This window comes from Ursus americanus, chromosome 26 (genome assembly GCF_024610735.1).
Source record: "Ursus americanus isolate L20-20 chromosome 26, mUrsAme1.1.p, whole genome shotgun sequence".
NCBI lineage: Eukaryota > Metazoa > Chordata > Mammalia > Carnivora > Ursidae > Ursus > Ursus americanus.
Window position 1 is genome coordinate 19,939,470 of NC_142152.1, and position 26,983 is coordinate 19,966,452.

At 56.0% G+C, this 26,983-nt stretch overlaps 1 protein-coding gene across 4 annotated transcripts in view; it reads right to left on the reverse strand.

Moving 5' to 3' along the window:
* Positions 1 to 344: 344 nt before the first annotated feature.
* PGF (placental growth factor) overlaps positions 345 to 26,983 on the reverse strand; it is a 48,487-nt gene continuing 21,848 nt past the window's right edge. The window contains exons 4-11 of one of the 4 annotated variants that reach the window (XM_045807803.2): positions 15,896 to 16,003; positions 12,823 to 12,861; positions 11,568 to 11,610; positions 7,057 to 7,253; positions 6,177 to 6,253; positions 4,043 to 4,072; positions 3,873 to 3,935; positions 345 to 1,445 (exon numbers count right to left, since the gene is read on the reverse strand). In XM_045807803.2, coding sequence (XP_045663759.1) covers positions 1,418 to 1,445; positions 3,873 to 3,935; positions 4,043 to 4,072; positions 6,177 to 6,253; positions 7,057 to 7,253; positions 11,568 to 11,610; positions 12,823 to 12,861; positions 15,896 to 15,898 — 480 coding nt within the window. In that variant the 5' untranslated portion in view covers positions 15,899 to 16,003 and the 3' untranslated portion in view covers positions 345 to 1,417. The other 3 variants (XM_045807802.2, XM_045807805.2, XM_087856135.1) reach the window with 3 other exon arrangements.

A 26,983-nucleotide genomic window follows, 5' to 3' on the forward strand; every position in this document is an offset into this window, starting at 1 on the left:
CCAGAGCCCGAGGCCAGCCCCTACCCTCCTGGTCCCTGTGGGTTTGTCCTGAGCAGCCTCGGATGACAGAAATGGGGACCCCCTCCCCCCCGCAACACATACAACATGCACGCCTGGCAGGTCACAGGCAGGTGGGAACCTGACAGTATGTGGTTTGGACTGAAAAAAGAAAAAAAGAGAACTTTTTCTCATTCCATGCCACGGTGTTCAGGAGGAAAGCAGAGGAAGATGGGAGGTAAACAGAAGAAACCAGGCATCTGCAGACCCCTGTGCTCAGCAGCGCGAGCGGGTGGGAGTGTTGCAGCTGGGGCATCCCCTCCGAGGGAGGGCCGGGAGGAGCCTGGGAGCCCCCTTCACTCAGGGGCCAGGGGGCCAGGCCATGGAGTGGAGTGGGGGGCAGGGCTTGGGGGAAGGGAAGAGGCGTGTGCTCTTGAATTTGAGCCTGTTCAGGGGTGGCTGGGGCCAGGGGCCCCCACTTTGAGGCCAAGATTACATCTTGGGAACCCCTCAGGATGGGAGGAGTAGACCCCAGGCTTTTGCCTGAAGCGGCAGGGAAGGTACCACAAGGTGCTGTGGGGGTGGCCCTGAGCACCTGGGCCCTTCTTCTGTCCCACTTCCTTGTTCTGCGGCTGTGGGCCGCCTCTCCGCAGACACACTCCCGAAAAGCTGTTTCCAGACTAGGATACTTTATTCAAGAGAATCTGGCTTGGCAGTCAGACAGCCTCTCAGGGGCTGCTGGCTCCACGTCCAGCCTGGGGCCCCCTCCTTTCCTGTGTCCCTGAGAGGGGCAGGGGGTGATGTCTTGACCATAAAGAACAATGTCCCAGCACAAGCAGTGACAAGATGTGAGGAGGGACCTAGGGGACAAGCCGTGGCAGAGGCCCCCCCAGGCTACCCCCGGCCTCCACAACTGAGCTGTCGGGTCTGCAGGGTGCCGAGCGGCTGCCAGGCGGACAAACGGACAAAGCAGCAGCAGGACTGGTCCATCTGCTGCCTGCCTTCCCGCGCAGCCTGGGCCAGGGCGCCACAGCAGGCCCCTCTACCCCTACGTCCCCAGGCCAGGGTCGCTTGTCCACGTGGAGCCCCAGGCCTGGGCCCAGGCGGCCGTCCCGCTCTTTCCCACTCCAGGGGAGCCCGCTGGGGCCTGGCTGTCCCTCACGAAGCCACAGGTCTTGCTTCTTCTCCAGCCGAAGCACACGCGGGTCTGGGGCTGCCTTCTTTCTCTCACGTTCTGTTTAAGGCACTGAATTCCTGAGGGTCCTGTCCCTCCCTGCCCCTCATCTTGGAGGGAGCAAGTCATTCAGCAGGGATACAACTGGCTAATAAATAGAGGGCAGGTGTCAGCAGGGAGGTAACTGAGTGTGGCCGTAATAAATACAGGAGCCGGGGGTGAGGCGTCTCTCCTCTGAGGGGCCGGTTACCTCCGGGGAACGGTATGGCCGCACCTGCCAGAGACCAAACACAGAAAGGGGGTATCAGCACCCTGTGAAGATGGGGGTCCCTCCTATGGGAGGGGAGGCAAACCTGGAGGGAAAGCTTGGACAGGGAGCACAGGGAGATTGCAGCATTCCTGCTTACACCAAGGCCAAGAAGCTAGAAGTTACCCTTCACCAAGCCCTTACCCCGGTGCCCAGCCCTGTGCTAAGCACATTTTCATTGCTCTTTAACAACTTCTTATGAGAAAGGCCCTGTTATCACCTCCCTTTCTAAGACAAAACAAAACAAAACAAAAAAAACCCTAAAACCGACTTAAGGCTCAGAGAGGTTAAGAAACTTGTCCGAGGTCACACAGCTAGTCAGTGACAGAGCCAACTTTAAACCCAGTCTGGCTCCACGCAATAATGTCTCTGGTTAGTCTAGGACAGCAGTCTCCTAAAGGGGGGTATAAGCAACCCAAATGCAGATGGAGATTGTCCGAAGGGCCTGTGAGTACTGATGTTGTTCAGAGAGCGGGTCTTCAGCCTGCACAGAATCCCCTGCCTGAAGACCGTCTGCGTGAGAGTGCCTGAGGTCTGCTTCCCCACCACCCCACCCACAACTGCCCTGCTCCTCCTGGGAAGGAAAGAAGCATCTTGCCCCTTCCTAAACTGGGTCAGTGCTTTGCCCCAGGGTAAAAGTACTGGGGTGGGGACAGTCAACTAAAGGACAATGAAAGGACAACTTGAGATACTGAGGTGTTAGGAAAGGAGATAAGGCCCACAGGCTTTTGCAAGTCAAGTGGCTTCCAAGTCTTCCGCTTTCAACAAAACTGAAGAAGAATTTAACCAAATTGTCAGCTAATATGTCAAGAGAAGCGATTTTTGTTAGCAGATCACCTTGAGGCTTTTGGCAAATAACTTGGAAGGAGTTCAAATGACTGTGTGACATCTAGTCCCATTTATTTATTTATGTGAGCATGATTTCTCAACCTTTCCATCTATTAAAAAATGAGAATGGAATTAATGCTGAATCCTGTCTCAGTCTGGCAAGAGGTAACATTCATTAATGGATTCATTAACTAATTAAAAAGAGGTAGCCACCCCATCTCGCTGAGATGCACTCCCGGCGAGACTGATTAGAGTTTCGTGTTTCGCGTGTATTAAGATACGATGTATTTGTGCTGTTTCGATGGATCGGCACTACTAAAATCACCATGATGATTTATTCCAGGGGAGAACTGAACTTAGAGTTTTCTGTTCACAGGAAAATGAAAATCATTCAAATGTATATATACCATGGTCAGGGCAGATAAATACGACAAGGTGACACATCAGGGACTTCTGAACATTAAAACATATTAAGTTAGGCTACTCTGGGAGAAGTGGAAGGGAAACACAAGGTCAAGGGGGAAAGAAGCAATGCAAACACGCGACAACTGAAGCAGAGTGTTCACATTTCTTTTTTAAAGTGAAAGACGGTGGGGCGCCTGGGTGGCTCAGGCTGGGGGAGCCCCGCAATGACCACACTGCCAGCTTCTCCTTCCAGTCCGTGCCTGGGCCCAAGAGAGAAATGAGGGCCACACACATTCAGGGAACCAACATCCCCAGAATCCCTGTCTTCATGGAATGGGGTGCAAGTCTCCATTTGTGGAGGGGAGGGCTCATGGGGTAGGACATGGGTCCGCTCCAGTCACATGGTATGAAATGATTTCCGGGGTCTGGCACTGGGAAGAGGCAGGCTCTAAAGGAGAACCACCGTGTGACTGAATTTCTGTGCCTGTTACTATTTACTCTCACAGATGTGGGTTTTCCCCTTCTGGAATCCTCTCCCAGCCACACGCAGGCCTGGGCTCCAGCCTGGGCCTCCAGGTGTGAAGCCAAGATGGGCAGGGAACATTGAGAGGGAAAGAGGAAGCTAGTGGACCCCCAAGGTCCCCTGCATGGGTGGGAAGCAGAGGGGTGGCAAAAATAGGGGCCTGGGAGCCAATGGGCGGGGGAGGGGGTGTTTGCCCCTTCCTGGGGGCACTAGGACGTAGCCCTGGGTACGTCTGTAGCTGTCGGACTTTTCATCACTAGAATGTAAGCACTGTAAGAGCAAGTATGGTGTTGGTTTGTTCACTGAGGTGCCTGGCACACAGTAAGTGCTTCATAGATGTCTGTAGAATGACTGAGTGCTCCCCTCCTTCTACACATAGAGAGAAATAAGGCTCAGAGAGGTGACTTGACTTGCTCAGGGCCATGAAAAGACTCGAGGCTAAGCCTGATCAAGAACCAGGGTCCCCTGATGCTTCCTGGGCCCTAGATTCTCTGAGAGGTCCTTGCTCCCTGTTCTGCCCCAAGACTGCCCTGGGCCTTGCTTTTCCCCTTCCCGACCACTGATCCCTGTGGCAGGGCTGGGGCTCCCCTCTAGCCCGGCCTCCTTGCCATCCCTGGTCCCCGCCTCCGCACACTCACAGGTGGCAGTCTGTGGGTCTCTGCTTCTCTCTCTTCCTCTTCCCCCTGCCCTTGGGTCTCCTCCTGCAATAAGCCAAAAGCGTCAAGACAAAGTGGCTGGGGGGGCCCCCATGCTAGGACAGGGGCTGGCAGGCCCAAGAATAGCCCGGAGCCCCAGCCAGGCCACTTACCTTTCTGGCTTCATCTTCTCCCACAGAGGCCTGGGAAAACAGAGAGACCAGGGGAGAGTCAGGAAACCAGTAAGTAGGGCTCCCTGCCACCCCGACACCTCTCAGACCTCCAGAGCCTGGGTCCTGCAGTTTGTGCTGGCACCACTAGGGGGCAGGATGGAGCCGGCGAGGGAGGGATGGCCAGAGGCTTCTGGGCTTCAGCTTCCCCTCTAGGCTCTTGTGACCCCACCAAGAGAGATAGGAATCTCCTCTTGGGGCCCCTTTCCACACCCTTCTGCACTCCTCAGCCTCTTGGCATCAAGTGTGTGGACTTCTGAGTTTGTTCTCTGCTGACTTTCTCCGTTCACTTCCTTCCCTTGTACCTGACCTTCCTCCCAGAGTGCATTGTGGGAGATTCTGCAAGGACAGTGAATAAGGCGCAAGGCCCTGGAGGGTGGTTGCCACCAGCTGAGGCTCTGCCTGTCAGGGCACAACTGCCACCGCCACCCTGGGGATGTATGCCACTGCAGGGGGTGGAATGAAGGGAGGTGAGCGCCAGCTCCATAGCCACCAGGCAAGTCCTGGCTCAGCCTGCGGGGCTGTGGCTGGTGGCCCAGAAGTGAGAAGAAAGGTGTCCCTGTTGCCCAGCCCATTGGAAGGGGACAGGACCTCAGTCTCCCCTGGGAACAGGGATGGGGACGTGGGCAGTGTGGTAACAGTCCGCTCTGGCGCCAGGGAATGCTGCCCTAGGCCGGCTATCTCCCCCGGGAGCCAGCACCGGGCACTGCCCGGGCCGGTACGGGCCTCTTGGACTGCCCGGTCATGTCTCTGCCATCTTGGACCCTTCAAAGACACTCTTGCAGCCTCAGTCTCCCCAGTCTGCCTGCCCCAAAAGAGTGGCTGCGAAGGCAAAGGCGACATAGACGATGAAAGGTCACCGAGCGGCACTGTGCCCGGAGGGCTCGCGACTGAGCCATTGTCACATGGCTAAGCCCTGGCCAGGACGGAAGGGAGGAAACGGATTGAAGCAGGGCCTCCGGCAGAGGGACGGTGAAGAGGGCCTAGAGCCTGGGCTCAGGTCCAAAAGGGGTGGCCAGAGCCCTGGACAGTAGGCCGGGCAAGCCCAGGGCAGTGCTGGGGCTCCGAAAGAATGCGGTTATGGCCAGGAGACGCAGCACGAGAAAGGGCAGGCGCGGGCGTTAGATAAGGTGGGGCTCACTCGCTCGCTGTGGCCAACAATTAACTGTTCCAAGCCTCAGTTTCCTCATCTGTAAAATGAGGACGACAATAGTACCTACTACCTCCTAGGGTTGTTATGAGAGGAGGGACCTTGTCTGTCTTGCTCACTACTGCATCCCGAGCACCTAGGACAGTGCCTGGCATACAGCAGGCGGTCGGTAGGTTTTTGCTGAATAACTGAAAAAACATTGAAGGGCCTAGTGCAGGCTAGGCACAGAAGAGGTGCACACGATAAATGGCAGTCACCCCCCGGTCTTCTGGTCCCAGGACCTCTAGTCCGGTGTCTCTATCCATGGCTCGGGGCACCCGGAGAGTACCAGGTTCCAGCCCATCTCTGTCCTCCCTGAGCCTGATTAAAGTGCCAGACCTGCTGCTGCTGGTCACGAATGTTCAGGGTGCCTTGGGCAAAGGCGGCAAGACTGGTGCTGGGCAGAGTCTCTACCAGGTAGAGGCATGACTTTAAAGAAAGCCCACTGGCTCCTTCTTTCTGCTGCTTTTCTCCCGCCAAGCTCATCCCTCTCTGTGCCCCTCAGTCCAGTGTCCCTTTCCCCGGGGGCACCAGCCGGGCCCGGAATGAAGTCCAGGCTGGCAATGTCTTTGGCCCACACTCCTCTTCCAGAGCTGTGGCAGCTCCCCCCATCCTAGGGAGAGGGACAGCGTGCCCTCCACCCCTGCACAGCTAGGAAGGGCCCAGGCTTCCTCTACCCCTACGGCTTCTCGAGCAGCTGTGCTCCAGCTGATGGGACCCCTTCCCCAGGCCAACCCGGCTGATGTGGGGGATACACGGCAGCTGCCACTGGTCCCTGACTTCCTTGGTCTCCCTCAGCCAGGAAGGAAGTGCAGGAGGGCTGGGCAGCCACTTGGCTGAGGTGGCCAAGTACAAAGGGCCTGTCCCTGCCGCTCCCTGAGGACCTACCTGCACTCGCAACGGATGTGCTGAGAGAATGTCAGCTCCACGTAGGAGGGCCGGTCCTGGGAGCGGATCTTCAGGAGCTTCAGGGAGAGAAGGGTTTGATGCCTGGGTTGGGGGATGGCCGTGGGTTTCCAATATTCTCTCCACCCTCTCCTCGCGAGGAGGGCCAGACTCCTTGTTTCCCACCAGCCTTTGGATGACGTACTCTCATTGTGCTCTGAGTGGGGGGCAAACAGCCCTCGCGCCTGTGCGTGGGTCTGAGGGAGGCCCCTGCCCCTCCTCACCCAGAGCCACCGGCATAGCACCAGCGCAGGAAGCGGGCCCTGCTCTGGAGTCAGGGAGACCTGTGTGCGACCTCGGCTCTTCCACCTGCTGAGCAAGCGAGAGAGCAGCTCTGAACGGCGAGTTCTTCCTCTGTGCACAGGCCACGTGCCTTGAGGGACTGAATGTTGAGGTAACAGAAGTCACACTTATGAGGCGCCTTGCACAGGGCTTGGCCTCACGAGCAAGTGCTCGATAAACCAGTGTGTGTGTGTGTGTGTGTGTGTGTGTGTGTGTGTGTGTGCATGTGCGTGAACGCAAAGCTCAGGGTGCCAAATGCCCCCAGCGTGCACGGGGACTTCCTGAATCTGAACAGACTTCTTTTCCAAGCTCAGCCAGATATCCCTGGGTCCTGGGGTAGGACCCAGCGAGAGCCCGAGAAAGCTGGTAACGGAGGAAGCGAGTGGGCTCCAAGCTGGCACGGGGGCCCGTGAAGGGGGATCACCGCACCGCTGGGGCGGAGAGAGCTCGGGCCTGGGCGACCGTTGCAGGCCCCGTGGCCGCGGCCTGCTCGCCTCCCCCCCCGCCCCCCAGCCTGCTCGCCTTCCCCCCGGGCGCCTACCTGCATGGTGACGTTGGCGGTCTCCACCGGCACACAGTGCAGGTTCTCGTCGCCGCAGCAGCCCGTGCAGCGCAGCAGGGAGACGCACGACGGGCTGAACATGTGCTGCACCTCGCTGGGGTACTCCGCCACGATGTCCACCAGCCTCTCCAGGGCCCGGCAGTAGCTGCGGCCCCACACTTCCTGGAAGGGCACCACTGCGGGGAGGCGCACATGGCCGGGTCAGGCCGGGAGGCGCCTGCTCCTCCAAGCCCCAGTCCCCGCTCCCCAGGCCCTGCAGGGCCTTCCAGGTTCAGCCCACGCTCCCTCCTCCAGGAAGCCCCGAGCCTCCTGTGCTCTGAACTCCTGACACGAGGCCTCTGGGGTGACTGCTGGACCTGGCCGCAGCTCATCTGCAGCCAGAAATCCCAGTGCGGCGGAGTTTCTCTGCTCTGTTCTCAGCGCAGGCACCCACATCGGCTTGGGTGCCCTTGGAGTTTGGAGGAGCGTGTCTTGGCAGCTCCTCAGGCCCTCTGGGTCTTTCTCAGGCCTGATCGAGTGCTTTCTCGATGGTGGGGAATTTGCAGAAAGCAGTCAGTTCTGCATGACTGGCTTGTAGAGTCCCACAGGGAGGGTTAGCCTTCCCCCCTAGTCCTTATTTTCTGCCCCGCTCTGACCCAGCTCCTCTACCTGGCAGCCAAGGCCACAGACAGCAATGTGCCCCGAACCCACTCTCCGTAGCCATCAGACATGCCCTCACACCACATCCATCTGCATCACTGTAACTTCCACCTTTGGGACATGCTCCGTGTCCCCTTCCCGTTTCTAACCAAATAAAGCCCACCACCCCACCTCCTCTCTGAAGCCTTCTCCAACTTCTCCAGCCTGAACAAGTGTTTCTCCTTGGAGCAGAATTTGGCCCCTAGGGTTTTGCCTTGTCTGGGCCACCAGTAGAGCTTATCTCCTTTACCACCAAGTCGAGGCTCCATGAGGACAGGAGCCCAAGCACCTGGGAAACACAGGCTAAGTAATTACTGATTGGTTAGACGATAGTTCACTAAGAATTATCAGGGACATCTCTGACCTCTTCTAGGTCCTGGTGTGGTCATGACCAGGATCTGGTGTGGGTTGATGTGGAATCTCTCAAAAGATGTTCCTTCAGGGGAAGGCCTGGGGCCTGGTCCCAAACAGAGGCTCATAAGAAGTGAGTAGCTAGAGCTAGGAGACCTGGCTTCTAGTCCTGGCCCTATCTGGGCCGTGTGACCTTGGGGAGGTCACTTAACCTTTCTGGGTATATCAGTTTCCTCAGCCAGGAGAAAAAAAAAAGGTTGGGACTAGATGGTTGCTAAGGTCCCTCTTGGCTCTGACAGAAGGTCTGGGATTCTGTGCGTGCAACCCAGCCCAGCCTTGAGACCGTGGGCAGAGAGACCTCTCCCACTCTGGGTCATCCTGCCCTATACCTGACGGCTGTCCTCAGCTGATGGGGGAGGATAGGGCAGCTGGATCACCTGGCCCTAGAGCCGTGGGCTCTTCCGACAGCCCCTCACTTCTTCCCATGGCCTTTCTAGGAGGCAGAAGGGGCCGAAGTCCACTCCACTGAGCCTGCAAGGCCTAGTCTCAGGGTAATCTCCAAGGAAAAATAAACTTCAGACCTAGCAGAGGTCCTCTGGAAAGGGCTGCGAGCGGATGGAAAATACCCAAGAGGCAGTGTGTCCCCGTGGAGCTGAGCAAGGCAGCCACAGAGGCAATAAACCATGCTTATCTGGGTGTCTGCTGCTCTATTCCACCCTGTCTGCTTAGGGGGCACTAGGGGCTGGGCCTGGGGATAGGCGGGAGACCAGATGCCTCCCCTGATCCCACCTCCCCAGGACACGGGGATACTTTCCCTGGACCCAAGTGGGAAACAAGCCTGTCTCCCCGTAAGCAGCCACAGCGCCTTGGGGAAGCGGACCTGGGCGGTACAAGGCCAGAGGAGCACCTCCGTATTGTAACCCCACGAGCGTGTGTTTAGTCTGAAATCCACGAGCACTGCGTAACTCTGAGTGGTTCATCTCTGCCATAGACGACATACATAACAGCAGAGGAACGGCCTGCTGCCAAAGCGCCATAGAAAGCTCAGGCTTCTGCTCTGGGATCAGCCGTGGGGGGCGGGGGGACAGCAGCAGAAAAGGGGCACCTCAACCCCTCCCACTCTCACACAGACCCCCACCCAGCTGGGTCGCAGGGCCACGGCGAGGTTAAGCAGAGCTGCCTGGGTTTGGCGGCTGAAGGGATCTCCTTTCCTCGCCCCACACCCCGCCACGCTCCAGGGCCCTGAAATCTGCCACTTTCTGAGCCACATGGCCTGACCGTGTGGGGAGGAGGAGGGGGAGAGGGCTAAGAAGAAGGCGGGCTGGCCCGGTTTACCTGGCAGCCACTAGGAAAGAGGGCAATTCAGCCCTGGAGGCCACTGTCTAGGCGTGTGGGAGAAAGAGAGGGGGCTGTGTGAGGGGCTGGAGCGTGGGGACTGCTCCCAGATCGGGGCTGAGCCCCTCAGCAGAGACCCCTGCTCAGCTGCTCCCGAGAGCACTTCCACTGGCCCCAGACCTGCTCCAGAGGAGGGTGGGGGTAAAAGGAACCGGAGGCCATGGCTCCATCAGGCACGTGGCCAGGGCTGGACAGTCCCATGGGGCTGCTGCTGGGGCTTCAAATGGGCTCTCAGCAATCTCTTGCCAGTTCCAGGGGCAAGCCTCCCATCTTGCTCCAGCTGCCTACCACCAAGGACAGAGGAGCCCCAGGAAGGGAAGTGTTTCATCCTGAGAGCAAAACTCCTAGGGACGGGCCACAGAGCTGGGCAGAGCCACTGGCCACTAGCCTGGCTTCGGCAGGTGTCCCTTCCACGGCCCTGGCAGGGCACACATCCAGCTTGCCGAAAGGGACATCCTGCTCATGCCTGCTCAGTCCTGAGCCACGGGAAGGTCTGGTGCTATGCAGAATGACTTTGCCACACATACTGAGGCGCATCTGAGGCTTTAGGGGACCCCAGGGGCCTTTCTGAGCCTCAGGTTCTCCTTCTATAAAATGTGGAGAATACGAATGCCTTCCCAGTTCATAGCCCGTGGTCAGCACAGAATTACAGTAAATGCCCAATACTAGCACCATGAATAGTAATAGTAAAAATCAATGTCCGTGGCTGCAAAGTGCAGAGCATGCTGTCTCTTGTCTGGTGTTAGCAAGAGGGGATGGCATTTTCAGATTGTAGTGGCTGGGGTCCAAAACTCATGGTACTTCCCCTGGCCACAATACAGCTCCCTGACTGCCTGGGATGACAGGTGAGCTGTCCTAATGAACTGACATGTCTAAGCCTTCTCACCCCTGTCTCTGGGAGATATAAACGCCTGTGTCTCCTCCACGGAGTCAGAGAAGCCCACAATCTTAGAAAAAGAACCTTGAATAGCATGTAATCTAATGTTCCCATTTTACAGATGAGGAAACGGAGGCTCAGACTTCTTTGGTAACTGTTGTCTGAAATACACTAAAAGCATCAAAGAGACCACGGGGTGGAGATGGCTGATGGGCCCCTCCCCAAATCCCAACAGCATAGTATTGTGCCAGTCCCAGAGGGCATGGCAGGGAGAGGGGGAGGGAGTCAGTAAAGTTAAGGGCTGTTACCTCCCCCACCTTCTCAGTGCCCGAGGGGCCTGGGACTCAGTGCCCAAGGGGCCCAGAAGCATAGCCAGGCCCAGGAGAGGCTGGCCACCAGGTGGTCAGGGCAGCAGAGGGAGGGTGTTCCCGGCTTTCAGAGGCTATCACAAGTGTGCGTGTGCACGCCCCTACACGCTCCCTCTCCCACGGCACGATAGGAAGCCTCAGTAGCGGTGTGTGGCTTCACTGCACGTCCCAGAGAGGCAGGGAGGGAGGAGCGAGGCAGGGGGCCTGGCATGGGACTCCTGCCTTCTGCACGTATGTCTCTTTGGCAACCAACACACCCTTTGAAGATTCCCTCTTGATGCAACCCAGGGTGGGGAGTGGAGGGGCCTGGGAGGGCAAGACTCATGTTCTGTCTGTTTGTAATCAATGGAAAGGCCTGGTCAGATCCCCGCAGCTCCACCAGGGCTGGGCTTCTGGGAAGGTCCCCTCGCCCCTCCCTAATCCTCTTGACTGCTTGCCCACTGCAACCAGCTCCCGGACCCCTAGTGCGGCCCCTGGCTCTCACTGCCTGCACTGCCCTCCGAGACCCCATCTGCCTCCTTACATCATATTGGGAAGGGGCTCTGAGCCAACTGGACGAACCCTGGGTATACTGGCCCCAGCCTCACTGTGTGCTGGGTGACCCTGGCCCAGGAATACACCTCACTAGGCCTCTAGCTGCTAATAGAAGGATTTCTCAGGTCCTGCCAACTTTGTCAGCCAGGATGTCAGCCAGCTTGCTGACTCTCCTGAACTTCCTATCAGCCTGTGCCCATCCTCGATGCCAATCCCTTCTTATTCTCTGCAGAGGACAGGGAGGAGCGGGTTTGGTAAGCATGTGCACCCCAGCCCAGCGCGCTTACCTTCCATCTCCGATGAGCCATTCCCAGCAGACAAGGCCGACTGCTGCGGACAGAAAGGGGCAGTGATGAGGGGGTCCACCTCGGGCCTCTGCACTCTGTGGCCAGCTTGGCAAGAGCGTAGAGGCCCCTCCGAGCTCCTTGTCACCCGCTGCACACACTCTGCCCTGTCTCAGAGCTGCCTCTTCCCGAGTGCAACTAAAACCTCACTAGACCCTTGATGGATCCCACCCCTCTCTCTGGCCTCAGTTTCCTCATTTGGAAAGGGCGGGAGGCTAGAGGATTTGGGAGACCCTTTGCCTTCCTCATCTCAAAGATCTTGCAATCCTTAGGGGTCTCCCTTCTCCCCAGCCCCAGGCCGGCCCTGCTGGGCCCTGTGCAGCATGCCTTGGCTGGGCGCCAGAGCCCGGGGGAGGTGATCAGCTGGTGGGAGCTGAGGGGCTGGAGTGGGTGGCGCCATGAGCTGGTGCTGCCGGTAAGGTTACACCTCTGGCCAGCCCCGCAGCGGACACGTAGTGACAGGTAGTGGGGCTCTTCCATCCCACAGGGCTGCCCAGCCCACCCGCTCCTCGGTTGGAGCTGGAGACTCCGGGGGCAGCAGGACAGTGCAGTGGAAAGGGATCTCATTGGCTTTGTCAGGATTTCACTGCCCAAGCTGGCTCCCAGCCAGACTCACCCGGCTCCTGGGAAAAGGGCCCTGCTCACTTCCCCAGGCCCTGCATGCAGGAACTCCCGACTGCCCACCCGGGAAAGAGGGCATAGCAGGACCTCTTGTCTCACCCCCAGCCCACCCAGGAGCCCTGGGATCACCCAGAGCCCCAGTGGGGGCAGAGCCCAGCCTCCCCACCAATGGCCTCTTCAGCTGGCTTCCCCTCCACCAGGCCAGGTCAGAGGTCCTGGGGGCGCCTGCCTGGTCATGGGGCCTCGACCCTGACCACAAGGCCAGGGACCCGCCTGGGATTAGTGGAGAGATGCTTTTAGCAAAGCCACCAGGGCTCCAGAGGCCAGACAGGAAACCTCCCTCCCTTCCCTGTGGCTTCCCTGCCCCCGCCAAGACAGACCCCGGAGCCTGAGTCTGGGACAGCCCTGCCTGAGGTCTCCTCCCAGAAGACGTGGTCCAGGCTGGCTCCTGGGAAGTGTGTGGACATCCGTGGAGGTGCCGCTCCCCTGAGTGGGTCTATGATTTCAGAATCCCTGCCTCGAGTGCTGGGGGCTGGGAAGATTAGGGGGGCCAGCCTGGGGTTGGGATAGGTCTTACCTGGGGGGGCACAGCGGGCAGTGCCAGCCCAGCCAGGAGCTGCAGGAAGCAAGTGAACAGCCTCATGGCAGGCATCTTCTCAGACGTCCCAAGCCAGGAGGTTCCAAGGGAAAACCACCATGCTCGGCCCCCTGGGGGAGCCCCTGGCACAGGAGGAGAGGACCTCACTGCTGCCCCGAGGTCCCCGCAGGTGGCCCGAGCATCCTCTGGAAGCCCCAGGAGCCTGGACGCCGCAGGTAGGGCTGGGGCCGGGGCACCTGATGCGGAGCGCCCGGCGGTGCGGGGCGCTGTGGGGCAGGCCTGTCCCCGGGGAGGGCCCGTCGGGCGCCCAGGGCGACCCCAGGGCCTCTCTTGGTTGGCCAGTGGAGACGCAGCCTCCTCTTCAGACTGCGGCTCCCTTCTGGGACCGCAGCCTGTTGGCGACTGGGTTTCAAGGGCCGTGAGTGGGGCGGGGCTGCAGGCCCGCCCCGCCCACCGTCGACGAGGCCTGGGGAGCGGCCGAGCGCCTCGCGGGGCTGGGGTGGCTGCGGCGGCGGCGGCAGCGCGGACCCGAGAGCGCCCGGCCCGCCGCGCACGGAAGGGACGCCCCCCGCCCCCTTCGGCCCCGCCGCGGCAGCTCCCGCCCCGCCGCCGCCGCCGCCCAGCGCGCCGTTGCCCCCGGGGCCGCTCGGAGCCTGGTGCCCCGCGGGGCGCCCGGGATCTAGGCGGCACCCGGTGCCGACCCGCAGAGGGGCGGGCGCCTGCGCTCCCGCTCCTCTAGGCCGGCGTGGGTGCGGGCAGCCAGGTGGTGGAGCCCAGTGTTTGGCACACGGCTCCTGACTTTAGCAGCCCCTGCAGAAACTGCAGCTCCAGATCCGTAGGAGGACAGCAGTGTGGTCTGGCCCTTTACGATGCCACCTATGCCATCCCCACAATCCTCAGGGGTGAAAGGATTATTAAGCCCGTTTGATAGATGAAGAAACCGAGGTTCCCAGAGTGCCCCTGCCTGTATATGTTGTACATACATATGCACTCTTGAAAAGTGTGTGCGTGTGTGTCTGTGTGTTTTTGAGGAACTGACGAGACAACACACAAGCGTGGGACTCCAGAGCTGCCTCTCCACCCCAGGCACTATTAAGCACTCAGACAGCAGAGCACCCAGCTGTGGGCACCTGGCTGAGGGTCCAGCACTATTTCCTCCTGTGGAAAGTAGTTTTCTCAGGCTGCCACATGTGGTTTGGAGAGTAGCCTAGTGCAGCATTTCCTCCCTGTCCCAGGAGAGGGAGGAAATACTCTTAAGTCAGCAGGGGTCTGCCTCAGGGGGTCTGTGTGTGTGTGCGTTTGTGCATGTGTATGGGCATTCGTGTGTGACTGTGGAGGTCCACGTGTGCCATGAGTCTATGTGGTCTGAGTGTCTGTCTGCATGTGTCTGCTGCATGTTGAAGCTTGGCTTGTGTGTGGGTCTGGCCTCTCAGTATCTCTGTAGGCTTGTGTGATTATGTGTGCGTATATTTCCGCTGTGTCGCTAGGTATGTTTGCAAGTGTGTCTGAATGTGCGTTTGAGTGGGATTGTGAATTTGTATGCCTGCCTGTGTCTTTGTGTGGGTGAATATCTGGACTGGCTTCCGTGTAAGACTGTGCACCTCGGGGCATTTGTGTGTGCCCTCCCACAGTCCTGGAGCATTCGTCACCCCGACTGCCCTCCATGCACAGCCCCCTGGCTACAAGAACCTGGCTGGAGTCACGGATCGGCCTGGGCCTGGGGCCGGTGGGCACTGTGGGAGAGGGGGAGGCCTGGGAGGCAGCCCCTACCGCTCACATTCCAGCCAGGAGTAGAGAGGCCAGGGCAGCCCCAGATCTCACCCCAGTGACCTCTGTGTCCATTGCCTGCCTGCCCACCCACGCGGGCCTGCCAGAGATGCTGCCTCCCCGCCTGGCCAAGCCTGGAGGTCCGAGAGCCAGGGGCCGGTCATCGGCCAGCTAAGCGGGGGCTGCAAAGAACCTTCCGACGAGCTCTAACATGCTAGGGCTCGTGGAACAGACAGACTCCTTCCTGGGCCCAGGGTCATGGTGGAGGGTTGTCTGGGCATTGCTGTGTATGTGTATGGGGGCGAGCAGATGTGTGTTTGTACATATCTGGATCACGTATGTTTGCCCAACACATCTGTGTATGCGTAGTACATGTGTTTACGTGTGTCTTTATTTTGGATTTGGATTTGTGTATGTGGGCACAGGTGTGTGTTGTTCATGAGTACGTGTATTTAAATATCTGTATTGTATCTGCTTGTCCAGAACTGAAGGTTTGGAGCACTTGTGCACTGGGCACGTTTGCTTGTGATTGTGTATGCAGAGGCGTGCATATATGGTTTACGTGCGTGTGTTTGTATTCATTCGTTCTTTCATTTGACACAAACTGCTTCAGCCCTACTGTGCTTGAGGCACTGCCGCGGGGGGGGGGCTGGACATGGGGTGCAGAGGGTCCCTCAGTTTCCCCTCGTGGGGGGCTGGTATAGACAGCTGAGGTGTCTCCTCTCTTTCTGCACTCTTGAGCGAGCTCAATACCCGGACGATGTCTGTGGTTCCCACAACTGGGCCTGTTCTCTCACTAACCCGGGGACCATACGCTTCTAAACCTGGCTTCTTGGGTCATGAGATGAATTAGCTGGGGTAGGCTGGGGGCCGAAACCAGTGAGACCCGCCATTTCCATGGGTTAGATAGAAGCCTACTTTTGCTCACATCCAGTCCAGGGAAGGTGTGCTGGTGGCTCTGTTCTCCTGAGCTGCGACCCCAATCCTTACCCTCCATATAACCCAAAGGAACTTCCTCTACTTCTCAGAGCCCCCACTTCCTCCATCCAAAGTGGGAATAATAACACTCCTCTCCCTGATAGCCGGACTTCTGATTCAACTTTTGATTCTTACTAGAGGTTCAAAAACTTTGCTCCAATTACAGAGCAGGGTCCTTGCCATCGTGGACATGAGACAGATAGAAAATACAGAATTTTATGCTTCTGCTAATTGCAAGGAGCAAAACGATGGAGGGGTTTGCGTGTGCACACACCCTCCTCCCCCTGCCATGCCCCCGTATTCTCACCATCACCCTCCAGGCGATCAGGCCCCAGCTGTCATCAAGGCCTTCTGAGTAGATCCACTAGCAGAGTCAACGCTCGAAACTCCACCTTGAACCGTTTATCTTCACGATCTTTTGTTGGTGTTGCGAGGAGAGAAATGACATTTAGTGAGCACTTATGGGCCAAGCACTGTGCCTGGCGCTTGAGTCACTTCAATTGGCTGAATTCCACCACAACCCTGGGAGGTAGTTTTAGTTATTCTCATTTTGAAGATAGGAAGATGGAGGTGCAGGGAGTTTAAGTAATTTGCCCATAGTCATTTAACTATTAAGGAAGCGACGAGATGAGGGTCAACCCAGGTCTTTCTCCAAGCTCTTTCCAGTGAGCATAAGCTCACTCTGCCAACCAGACTGCAAATACCTTGAAGGTAGGGTCCATGTCCTGAACCTTTTCTGAGTCTTCCCCTTGCTGGAGCAGAGTGGGTGCTTGACAGACTCTGAAAGGTTGATGTGTGAGAGGGAGAAGCCCTCATCCCAGGCCTGGAGCTGACCCTGTCACAGGGGGTCGGGCAAATATAGGTAAACAGAAGGGTCTAGGCCATGGAAACACTCTTTGGGCCATGACAATAGTCACCCCGAGCAGCTGTGGGGTCTAGTCCTGCATGCCAAGATGCCAGGCCAGCCCCTTCCTCCCGAGGCTGCCCCAAAACACCCAGCTTCCCACACCTTGCATTAGTCATGGTTTTAGCCTGAAACACCTGCCTCAACCCATCCCAATTTCTTGCCTTTCAGCTTCCTGACTCATTTTTCCATTTTGGCCTAGCCTCTTCATTGTCTTGACCCTCTGAACTGTTTCCCAACTGTGACCTTTTCCTACTCCCTTGATGACAATTCAGCATCTGCCTCTGGAGCAGTGTCTCAGGTGGCCCTGGGTGAGCACACTCCCTCTCACCCTGTCCCTGAGCCCCAGACCTGGGTATGGCCAGAGGTGGGTGAGAAGTAGAGTATCCAAGGACTAGAGTCTCTCCTTTCCTGGCTGGCAGGGACAGCAGCAGTGGGCAGCTGGGGCCGAGGGCCTTTCTGCTTTATAGGCTGGGTGAGCTGTAGCTGCCAGCTAGCCAAGGTCACCGGCAAGAAGCTGCTTGGTTGGCCTTCTCTGCCTTCTCCTCCTCCCCCCAGGGAGGGCCCACCCCAGCCTTAACACCGAGCCCCTTTCCTTCTCTCCATGCACTTCTTCCAGGCAGGCTGCGATGGCCTTGCTGGCCACCGCCACTAGGTGAGACGCCCCTCATCCAGGGTTCCCCAGCACCTTGAATTGCTTCTCCATCATAGCACCTGGCTGTCAGTCTCATCACTGCCCAGCTACTAATCTGTCTTCCCTCAGACTGTAGGTCTGAGAAGGCAGACACGTGTTCACCATTGGATTGCCAGCACCTTGTCCAGTGTCTGGCACACAGTAAGGGCTTAATGTTTGTTGAGTTGGATCAATCCTCCAAGCACTCTCTCCTCTCCCCACAGGGAAAATGCCCCAAGTCTGCCCATTTCTTACCCAATTGTCCTTCAGTCTTCAGAGGTAGCCCTCCTAGACCCCATGCTCAAGACAACTTGGGTGGGCCTCTCTGGTAGGGGTAAGTGTGGGAGGACAACCTCCCATTACTATGTAATCACACCCTGGGTTGGTCACCACAGCCCCGCCAGCTCCCAGGGGACAAGGTTCATGCTTCTGGCCAGAGACCAGAACCCAGTGGGGGGGCCTGAGGTGGGGTCAGGTTGGAAAGGAGACAAAAGTAGAGCCCACGGGTGACCAAGTGGTTCCCAGGGGCGGGAAACAAGATGGCACCCGCCACGAGGGCTGCGAACAAGGGAAGCCAGGCAAGGTGCCCGCCGCCTTGTCCCAGGCCTTTGGGGCGACGCGTCGTCACCAAAGGATCGGAAACCTGTACTTTGGGAACTTGGCAGCCGGGGCTGGGTTTTTCGTGTTTTCTGTAATTATTTCCCTTTTGTTCTCCCTTAGTATTTAGTAAAGCCCTTTGTGAAAATGCCAGCTGGTCTCAGCTGTGCTAAGAGGATGACAAAGGGGTCCTCTGTGCGTGCTTGGCCCTCCACTTTAATGGAGGAACCTCACTTAGTGGTGACAGCAGAGTCAAGGACCACCAAGGGCAAAGGGAGGCTCTGGGGCCACAGCCAGCACCTCGTGTTCAGCAGCCTGTCTGACGCTGAGCCTCCTTCCCGGTCCCAGACTGGGCTTTATTGGAACCAGAGGGTCTGAGGGCTGGCCAGCCACGGCTGCTGTGAGGGAGGGCATCTGTTCAGATCCTGGTGGTGTCCAAAGCTCTCCAGAAATCTGGAGGCCAGGCACCTGCTGTGCTCCAGCTACCCAACGGGGCGGGGGGGGGGAGTCCCTCCCCAGCTGGGGCCACTTGGCGAGCTGATGTCGAGGAATCAGGCTCTCGAGCGGGTGCCAGAGCTGCCTCCCTTGCCTGCCCTCCCAGCTCAGGAGCCTTGCTAAGCCTTGGTCCCCTGCCTGCACGCTGCCCACCGGGATGGACGCTTGGCTGGTCCCTTCCCAACTGCGGGGACGCCTCCACATCCTTATCTCCCGTGACTTATGCCCTGCTTCTCCTCCTGCCCCTCCTCTTTTCCCCATTGCGTCTCTCAGCTGCCCTGGCGAGAGGGGCCTGGGAGACCTTCCTCCTCGGGAACAATCGCCCCTTTCTCTCTGTTGTGTAAGTGATACACGAGGAGAGGAAGCTATTTGTAACTAATCGGCTGTGATGTGGAACGGAGCTCAGGGAGCCGACAGCTCGGGGCTGTCCCGCCTCTGCGACAGCTGGGTGGTTGGGGACGGCAGGTCACCCTTCTCCTCCCCCACCCCGCCGGGAGGCCTGAGGGATGACGGTGAGTGGGAACACCGCCTGCGCAACAGGCCCTGCGTGTGACACACTGAGGCCATGGAATCTCGCAACCACCTTTGAGGGAAGTGTTGTTTTTCCCACGTTTCAGATGAGGAAGCACAGGCTCGGAGAGGTGAATTCCCTCAGCAAGCGAGCAGCAGGAGGGAGAGGGACCAGCCAAGGCCGTACAAGGAGACAGTGTTGCGCAGGGGTGAAGTCTGCTTCTTACCAGCTACGTGACCTTAGGCAAGTCTTTTCAGCTTTCCAACCCCAACTCAGAGGCTGATTGTGTGGTTTAAATGAGAAAGTGGAAGTCGGTCATGTAGCACAGTGCCCGGTATGCGCTTAGTGACTGCAGCTACTATGCTCATTTCCTGCAGAAAGGGGAAAGAGATGGGCCAGATTGCAAGCAGATTGCAAGCAGATTGCAAGCAGATCTCACCAGGATCGCCATGGATAGCAGGAAAGACATCCCGGAGGAGGCAAGGCTTCTAGATTATTCTTCTGCCCTCCAAGGGGTGGAACTAACCTCAGGGATCTCCTTCTCCACAGAGTGGGAATCCAGGGAGAGGGTGGGAGAGGAGGGCCTCTACAACCATGGGACTCCTTCTCTGTGTCCCTCATATAAGGAGACAGAGATGCTCCTCGTTCATAGATAATCACAGATAATTATGAATTCTCATCTGAAAAAACAGAATCAAGGTGCAAAGCGCTCTGGGAGCATAAAGAGTGGGGAACATGATGCCAGCATGTATGGATGGGGGGCGGAGAACCAAAATAAATATTGGATCTCCCTGGCCTGGGAATCCTGGTCATCCTTTTCCCCAGGAAAGGCACTCAGCCCAGAAACTGGAAGATTCTGTGAAAGGGGAAGGGAGATGGGCCCTAGAAACAGGGCCTGGGGCTTGTTGGGGAAGAAGGTCTTCATGCCCCAGCCATGTCTTCAAGGTGGCAATGTGACAAAAATCTTCTGCAGGGACTCCCCCAAAGGGAAGAAAACAACAAAAACATAACACCTGCTTTCTAGGTAGTCACTGAAGGATTTCTCTGAGCACTGGTGGGGAGGTCGAGGAAGATAGCAACCAGAAGACCTGTCCCCACCCCTCAACCTCACGACACTGTGTCCAGAGACTGCACAGTTTAGGGAGGCAGCCAGTGGCTCATCATCCCAGAACTGGCAGAGGGGCAAAGGGCGTGGAGTCTTTGCTTGGTGCTCACCCCAATGCAGAGAAACCCAGGGGGTGGAGAGGGGGCTTCTGTTTCTGTCAGGAATGATGCTGTCTCTGTTGTGGGTCGAAAGGCCAGGGCAGACAGTACAGACTAAACATCTCATAATTGGAACAGCGTGGATGTGGGTGAGGATCCCTATGAGGGCTTATATCTGTTCCATTTTAATGGCATCTCTGGGAGTGTTAGCCACTGGTCAAGTTGTCATTCTATCTCTGTACTTCAGAGGGAGGGGGGCCGGCCGGTGAATCAGCGGGACTCAAGCTAATGATGGTGGAGGGGCTGCATCTTCTGTGGGTTCTTTGTGGACTCAGCCCTAGTCAGTGTCAGCCCCTGGGCTCAGTGCTGGGGACACCAAGATGGTGGCCTTTTGAGGAGCACCTGGTCCAGCAGGAAAGGCTTAATGTTGTCTTAATACCAAATCTGTGCAAACAAAACCCTACAAGTCTTCTGCCACAGACTTATGGTCACAGGCAAGTGAGCAGCTCTAAATCTCAGATGGCCTTTCCTCTCGAGGACTTTCAGGCATGTGAAAGAGAATGTTCTGGAGAATTCCCAGGTCTACAGAGGGGCAAGAAAGGCTTTGCATAGAGAAGCTAATGCTTATGCCGTGTCTTACAGGATGAATGGAAGTTTATCAGGAATCAAAGGGCCAAAGGATCATTGCAGTCAAGGGGAGTAGCTTGGTGAAGTATGGATTACTTGAGGGACATCAAGGAATCTGGTGGGGCTCGACTGTGTGCAGGAAGGGGAGGGACTGTGTCTGGAGCTGAGCAAGATGTGGAAGGGAAGGCTGAGGTCAGATTGTGAAGCGCTTTGAAGGCAGTGTTGAGAGTTCATAGTTTATTCCAAGGGCTCCAGGGAGCCACTGCAAGTTCTTGAGCAGGAAAGAGAAATGGCCAGATGTGTATTTTGTAGAAGAAACTCAGGGCAGGTGGAGGGTTCAGCCTGGAGGCAAGAAGACCAGATCTGTCATTATCACAGAACGGAGAGTGGCCTGAATCAGGCAGTGGCTGTGGGAGGCAATGCCCCAGATAGAAGTTCATTTTCCAGCCTTCTTTAGGGCTGGCTATGGCCTGATGAATAAGTTCTGGCCAAGTTTTGCCCCTAGGGGCTTCTTAGGGCACTGGGGATAAATGGAAGCGTTGGGTTTGACCTCTGGAAAGTCTTTTTAAAGAGAGATTTCTACCTGCCAAGTTTTTGCCTGGAACTCAAATATGATGGTAGGAGCTTGTGCAGTCATCTTGGAAGATGAGTTGGAAGGACACTGGATCCCTAGAAATGTTCAGGGTCACCATACAAGCCCTGGCTTGCTTATATTCAGAATGATTTTACATGAAAGGTAAATAAACTTCTCTATCACTCAAGTCACAGTTATTTCAGAGTTTTCTGTTAATATATGTGCTGTTCCCATTTTGCCTTATAAAGGTGAAAAAATGAGTTCCACAGTTCTACATGGGTTTTACAGAAAAAAGTCTGCATTCTTCCATGGCTTATCGAGGGGAATGAATCCTATCACTGCTTCCTGGGGAGAATCGGGGCTGTCCCATTCCCCCACAGTTCAAAGCAGGAACGGGGAGGCCACTGTTAAGGATACAGATGTTGTGGCCCAGCTGAGCTGGTCCTGCCTCCGCAGCCACATCCCTCCCTTCCCAGCGCTCATCTTCCCCCAGAGAGCACAGGAAGGAAACTGTGTTGGGGGCAAGGGGTGCAGAGGGGAGCCAGATTAGTTCCTCTTATGGTTGGATTCCCAGGGGTGGAGGAGACAGAATGTCTAGCAGAGTCTTCAGCAGACAGAGAGTGGACCTCCGGCTGGCCCTCCAGGCCCCAGGCTCTTCTCTGAGTCAAAGAACACTTGGCTGCTTCTCCTAAGATCCTCCTCTGCCTCCAGCTCCCCTCATCTTGGAGAAGAACGGGGACCTTGAGTCTATAGCCCTGGAGGCCCTACGGGGCAGCACTGGCTCCTGCCTTGGGTAAAATGGAAGGAGTGGGAGCAGGGGGGAAGTTGGGCTGCAAGGGACCTCTGCAGCTGCACTCTCCGACTTTCCAGCTCTAGCTTTAGGTCAGGAAAGCTCTGGGGAGTTGATTTCTCCCCAAGTACTAATCAAATGCTCCAGATGACCTCAAATACCTTGAATCACTTCCCTCTCTTTCTGCCAGGAACCTGCGGGAGTTCCCGGGAACCCACACTTACTGAGCACTTACTATGTGGCAGGTCTCACGTGCACAAGTCTGACCTCATCCCATCCTCCCAACAGCCCTGGGAGCTGGCATCGGCCCCATTTTAGCGGATGAGAATGATAAGCCACAAACAGATTAAGTAACTTGTGTCAGGTCACCCAGCCATGAGTGGCTGAGCTGGACCGTGAACACCAGTCACGTGACTCCAAAGACCAGCTTTCTGTGCTGGACGTTGCTGGAGAGTCCGGGCGGCTGGCGGGGGGTGGGGTGGGGAGGGGGGGCTGCTTCTGCCTGAAGTCACAACCTGGAAACTGCCTTGGTTGTCCCAAACCTAGATCGAAGGAGCGGCACTGTCCTGGGCATCCGGATCTTCCCAGCTCTCCTGCATCCCACCCCATCTCACCACCTGCTCTTTTCTTCTTGCCGTATCTTCTTCACTTGGGTTTTCAGTGACACTGGATTTGTAATTTGACCAATATTAATAATCCTCTATAGAGATATGATGATTCCAAACCCCTTATATATATTTAGTGTGCTGAAAACACCCCTGTGAGGCAGTCCAGTGAGGAGATGGAAGTGAGTTGTCTGCGGACACACAGCTGGCGAGGGACCTAGACCAAACTCAGTTTCCCAGCCCTGACCTCTCACCTCAGCCCCTTCAGCACTTTTTGAATGACACCTACATTGTCCCAGGCCTTGTGCTGGGTACAGGGGCCTAAGACCCACTCTTGGCCACTGAGACACTCAAAACCAGCAGTACTAGGAAGAAAAGCTAAGGCATCACCCCTAAGACCCAGAGCTGATGTAAGTAGCAGTGGGGGAGGGGGGGAGTCCGAAGAAGAGTCCATCAGAGGGACCACTCCCCACCTCTATCCAGGAACCACAAATTTCTATAACATTATGCCACATCCATGACACTTGCCATATCCAAATGTCACCAACACTAGTATTTATTTAGTTGTGTATATGGATTCATTTTAACTTTAAGAAAACTAGTTCTAAAGGAAACTTCATACCACTACCTTAGAAAGGTAACTGTAAAAATCAACTAAATCTTAGGTGGATGTTGCTGGTGAAGACTTTGAGCCTGAGGCCTGCTCTCTTTTTGTTAAAAGGAAACACAGCAAGTGTTTATGAGGTATTAGAGACACACTGGCCCCTAACTGGGGCTTTCTTCTAGACTCATTAGAAGGATGGAAAGAAGATTGGAAGGGGGACAAATTTCAATGCTATTAAAGACTAGCCAAAATCATCCCAAACATGCCCCAAACCATCTCATATGTCCATACGTTAAGAACCAGTGGTATAGGAAAACAAACATTCTAGTGCCCGTGGTCAGGGCCGGTCTGATGTCTGCAGAGTGCACCTCACAGGGCAATATGGAAGGGTCATGTCATCTTCTCACAAAAAGAACAAAAGGATAGCTGGGCTTCTCAGCTTAGGTATATCTTACAACTTGCAAAAAGAATTTTTTTTTTTTTAAGTATTTGAAGCTCACAGACTTGGGAGGCCCATAAGACCCCCCACCCCCCATAACTTTCCTCTCTATTGTGGCTGAGAAAGCTCCGGTAGAGGTCACTGGGCCTACCAAAGGTCATCCAGCAGGTGACTCCACAAAATACTGAGCAAATCCTTAATGGTCCTCTCTAGAGCACCCCCATCCTAAAGCAGGTGAATGCAGCATCCACTTTGTGCAGAAAACCTGTTCCCCACTAAAGAAAATCCTGGCCCTTGGACGTTGGTCCTGGCAGAAGAGCTTCTGCAGGGGCGCCTGAGTGGCGCAGTTGTTAAGCGTTTGCCTTCGGCTCAGGGCATGATCCCGGCGTTCTGGGATTGAGCCCCACATCAGGATCCTCCGCTGGGAGCCTGCTTCTTCCTCTCCCACTCCCCCTGCCTGTGTTCCCTCTCTCGCTGGTTGTCTCTGCCAAATAAATAAATAAAATCTTAAAAAAAAAAAAAAAAAAAAGAAGAAGAGCTTCTGCAGGAGCCATCTTGGTATTCTGATTGCAACCCTTGAAACAGGGTGCACCTTCCCTTAGGGGTGTCTCTCTTCCTGACTCCCACTGCTCCCACCCTGTCGGGTCCAGTGGGTACTCAGACAAAGGAAGGACAAAGGGGATACACACATGCAGGGAATAGGAATGGGTCACTGTGAGAGCCTGAGATGTCTGTGTCCCAGAGTCAAAGTCCTGGTGGCTTCGGTTCCCAGCCTGCACCTGCCTCCACATGGATGGCTCATCTGCCAGCCCACCACCTGGGGTACCCCTAATTTTATCCCCTCTTCATGGTCCAGGTCCAAAGAACCCCACTCCCAGGCTGCCTGGCCAGGCCTTTCCAGTTCAGGGCTGGTTCTTGCACCAAGGGACACAGTCTTCATAATCTCAGCGATGCTTCCCCTTCCAGTGAGACCCACCTCTCATATTTGGGGTGTGACCTAGCAGTATATACACACTTTGTTTTAATTAAACAATATAAATCCATTGTAGAAAATATGAATTAGCAGCATAAAGAATAAAATAAAAATCACCCAATCTCATCAGCCAGTGAAAACCCCTATTAATATTTTGCTGTGTATCCTTTTAAGCTTTTTCTATGCACACATATCTTTTTTTTCTTATAAAAATGGCATCTTGTTGTTTTATAGCATGCCCTTCTCCATTTTTATATTTTGGTAATATCAGTAGTGAAAATTCTACAGGACCAGCAACACTGGCATTGCCTGGAAGCTTGCTAGAAATGCAGGATTTTAGGTCTGATATTAGACCTGTTAAATCAAAAACTTCATTTTAACAAGACACCCAGGTAATGAGTGCTAGTTGGTGACTTTTTTTTTTTAAAGATTTATTTATTTTAGAGAGAGAGAGAACACGTTGAGTGGGGGGAGGGGCAGAGGGAGAGAGAGAATCTCAAGCAGACACACTGCTGAGTGTGAAGCCCCATGCACAGCAGGATCCCAAAACCCTGAGCCGAAACCGAGAGTCGGCCACTTAACCAACTGAGCCACCCACGTGCCCCGGTGTCATTTTAATGATCATACTCCCAAGGGATACTTGCAACTATGTGGCTAAATTTTTCTTTTCAAATCTATCACTGGGCATTTAGGTTATAGCTCTGTTATTAACATTATATTAACAATATATTAACATTATAATAAGCATCTTTATACCTATTTGTTGCTCATGTCCTTTAAATTCCTAGGAGTAGAATTTCTGGGTCAAGGACTTTCGATGATTATCGTCAAGTTCCAGCTTACACTCCACCCTGCAATGTCCAAGAGCGGTGAGATCCCTACACCCTGGCAACACGGATATTACCATCCTTTGAAATCTTTGCCATCAGTTCTGTGAAAGTAGCATTTCACGGTTGACTCTGGATAGGTTTCCCTGTTACTAGGCTGTCAAGTTGAACATTTTTCCATATGAGCATTGGCCATCTGTACTTCTGCTGGCTGTGTGTCTGCTGGGCTGAGAAAGCTCAGGGAGAGGTCACAGGGCTCTACACAAGGTCATCCAGCAGGTTACCCCCACTGAGACAGGGAGAGATGTTGCCACTGAGGACTGCAGAGAGGGTGGCCTGAGCCCCATCCTGGTGTAGAGCCCTGCACAGAGGAGACACAACATGCTGTTGCCTGCCTGAGAATACGGTCAGTTTGGGCCCAATTCAGACCCAGCCTGGCTCTCTTGTGGGCCCCAGCTTCGTGTTGCATCCAGACCCCAGAGCAAGTGCCAGCCAAGTCCCCGCCTCCTGGCCTGGTGAGGCCTGGGTGCTGGCTGCCACCCAGGATGGTGGAGTCAGTTTCCAGCCGGGCACTCCGTGGTTCCCCAGGCAGGCTGGCCGGCCAGATGTGCTGGAGAGAGCCGGTGGTGAGGACAATTCAGGGAAGTGACCCTGCCCGGGAGCAGAGCTCCTGCCCCAGCAGGCATTGTGAGCCGCCCACTGGCTACGGCTGCTAAAGCTGCTGACGGTGGCTGCAGGAAGCCGAGCTTACTCAGCCCCGGCTGCAGGGCTGCACGTGGCTGTGTTTGCTACCTCCCTCCACCCAGCCTTCCTCCCAGGCATAGCCTGCCCCGCCAGCAGCTGGGGGAAGCAGTGCGTGGGGAGGAAACAGGCAGGATCACCCCCCACATCCCCTGCAAGGCTGCACCTGTGCTCCCCTGGCCCTGCCACCTGCTGCCTGGCTGGGCATGGGGCCTGCCCGGGAGCCTCGGCAGCAGAGCGAGGCGTGGGGCTGGGACCCGGGGTGGGTCCTGGCCTGGGGCAGGCCAGGAGTGGGACCCTGAGCTGACATCTACTGAATGCACCACACACTCCCCACCGACACTGGGGTGTATGAACTATTATCTTCCTCTGACAGAAACGGAAATCAAAGCTCAGAAAATAAGAGTCATAATAGCCTAACCTAGCGTTTGCTTACTACGTGCCAGGAGATGTGCCGCACACGTTGCCGATGTTTTAACTTATTGATGTCTCACAAGAATAGTGGGTATAACAATAGGCCCATTTGCCCTGCTGAGATCCAAACTCAGAGAGGTGAAGGCACCTGCTCTAGATGACACAGCTTGTAAGAGGCAGACCTACATGTCTGACTGCAGAATCACACCCTTAACCCTCCCCCACACACAGCTGACAACCAGTCCCCACAGGAGCGCCCAAGCTATTCCTCATGTGGCACTGCTCAGAGGGGTCCCCCGCCCCTAGGCCTCTGTCTCACCATCCCCTTCTGTGTCTCCATCCCCCCGCCCCTGCCTTGTCCCAGGTGTCCTTGGAGACAGGCTCTCGGATGCTGTGTCCTCTGGCTGTCTCTATCCTG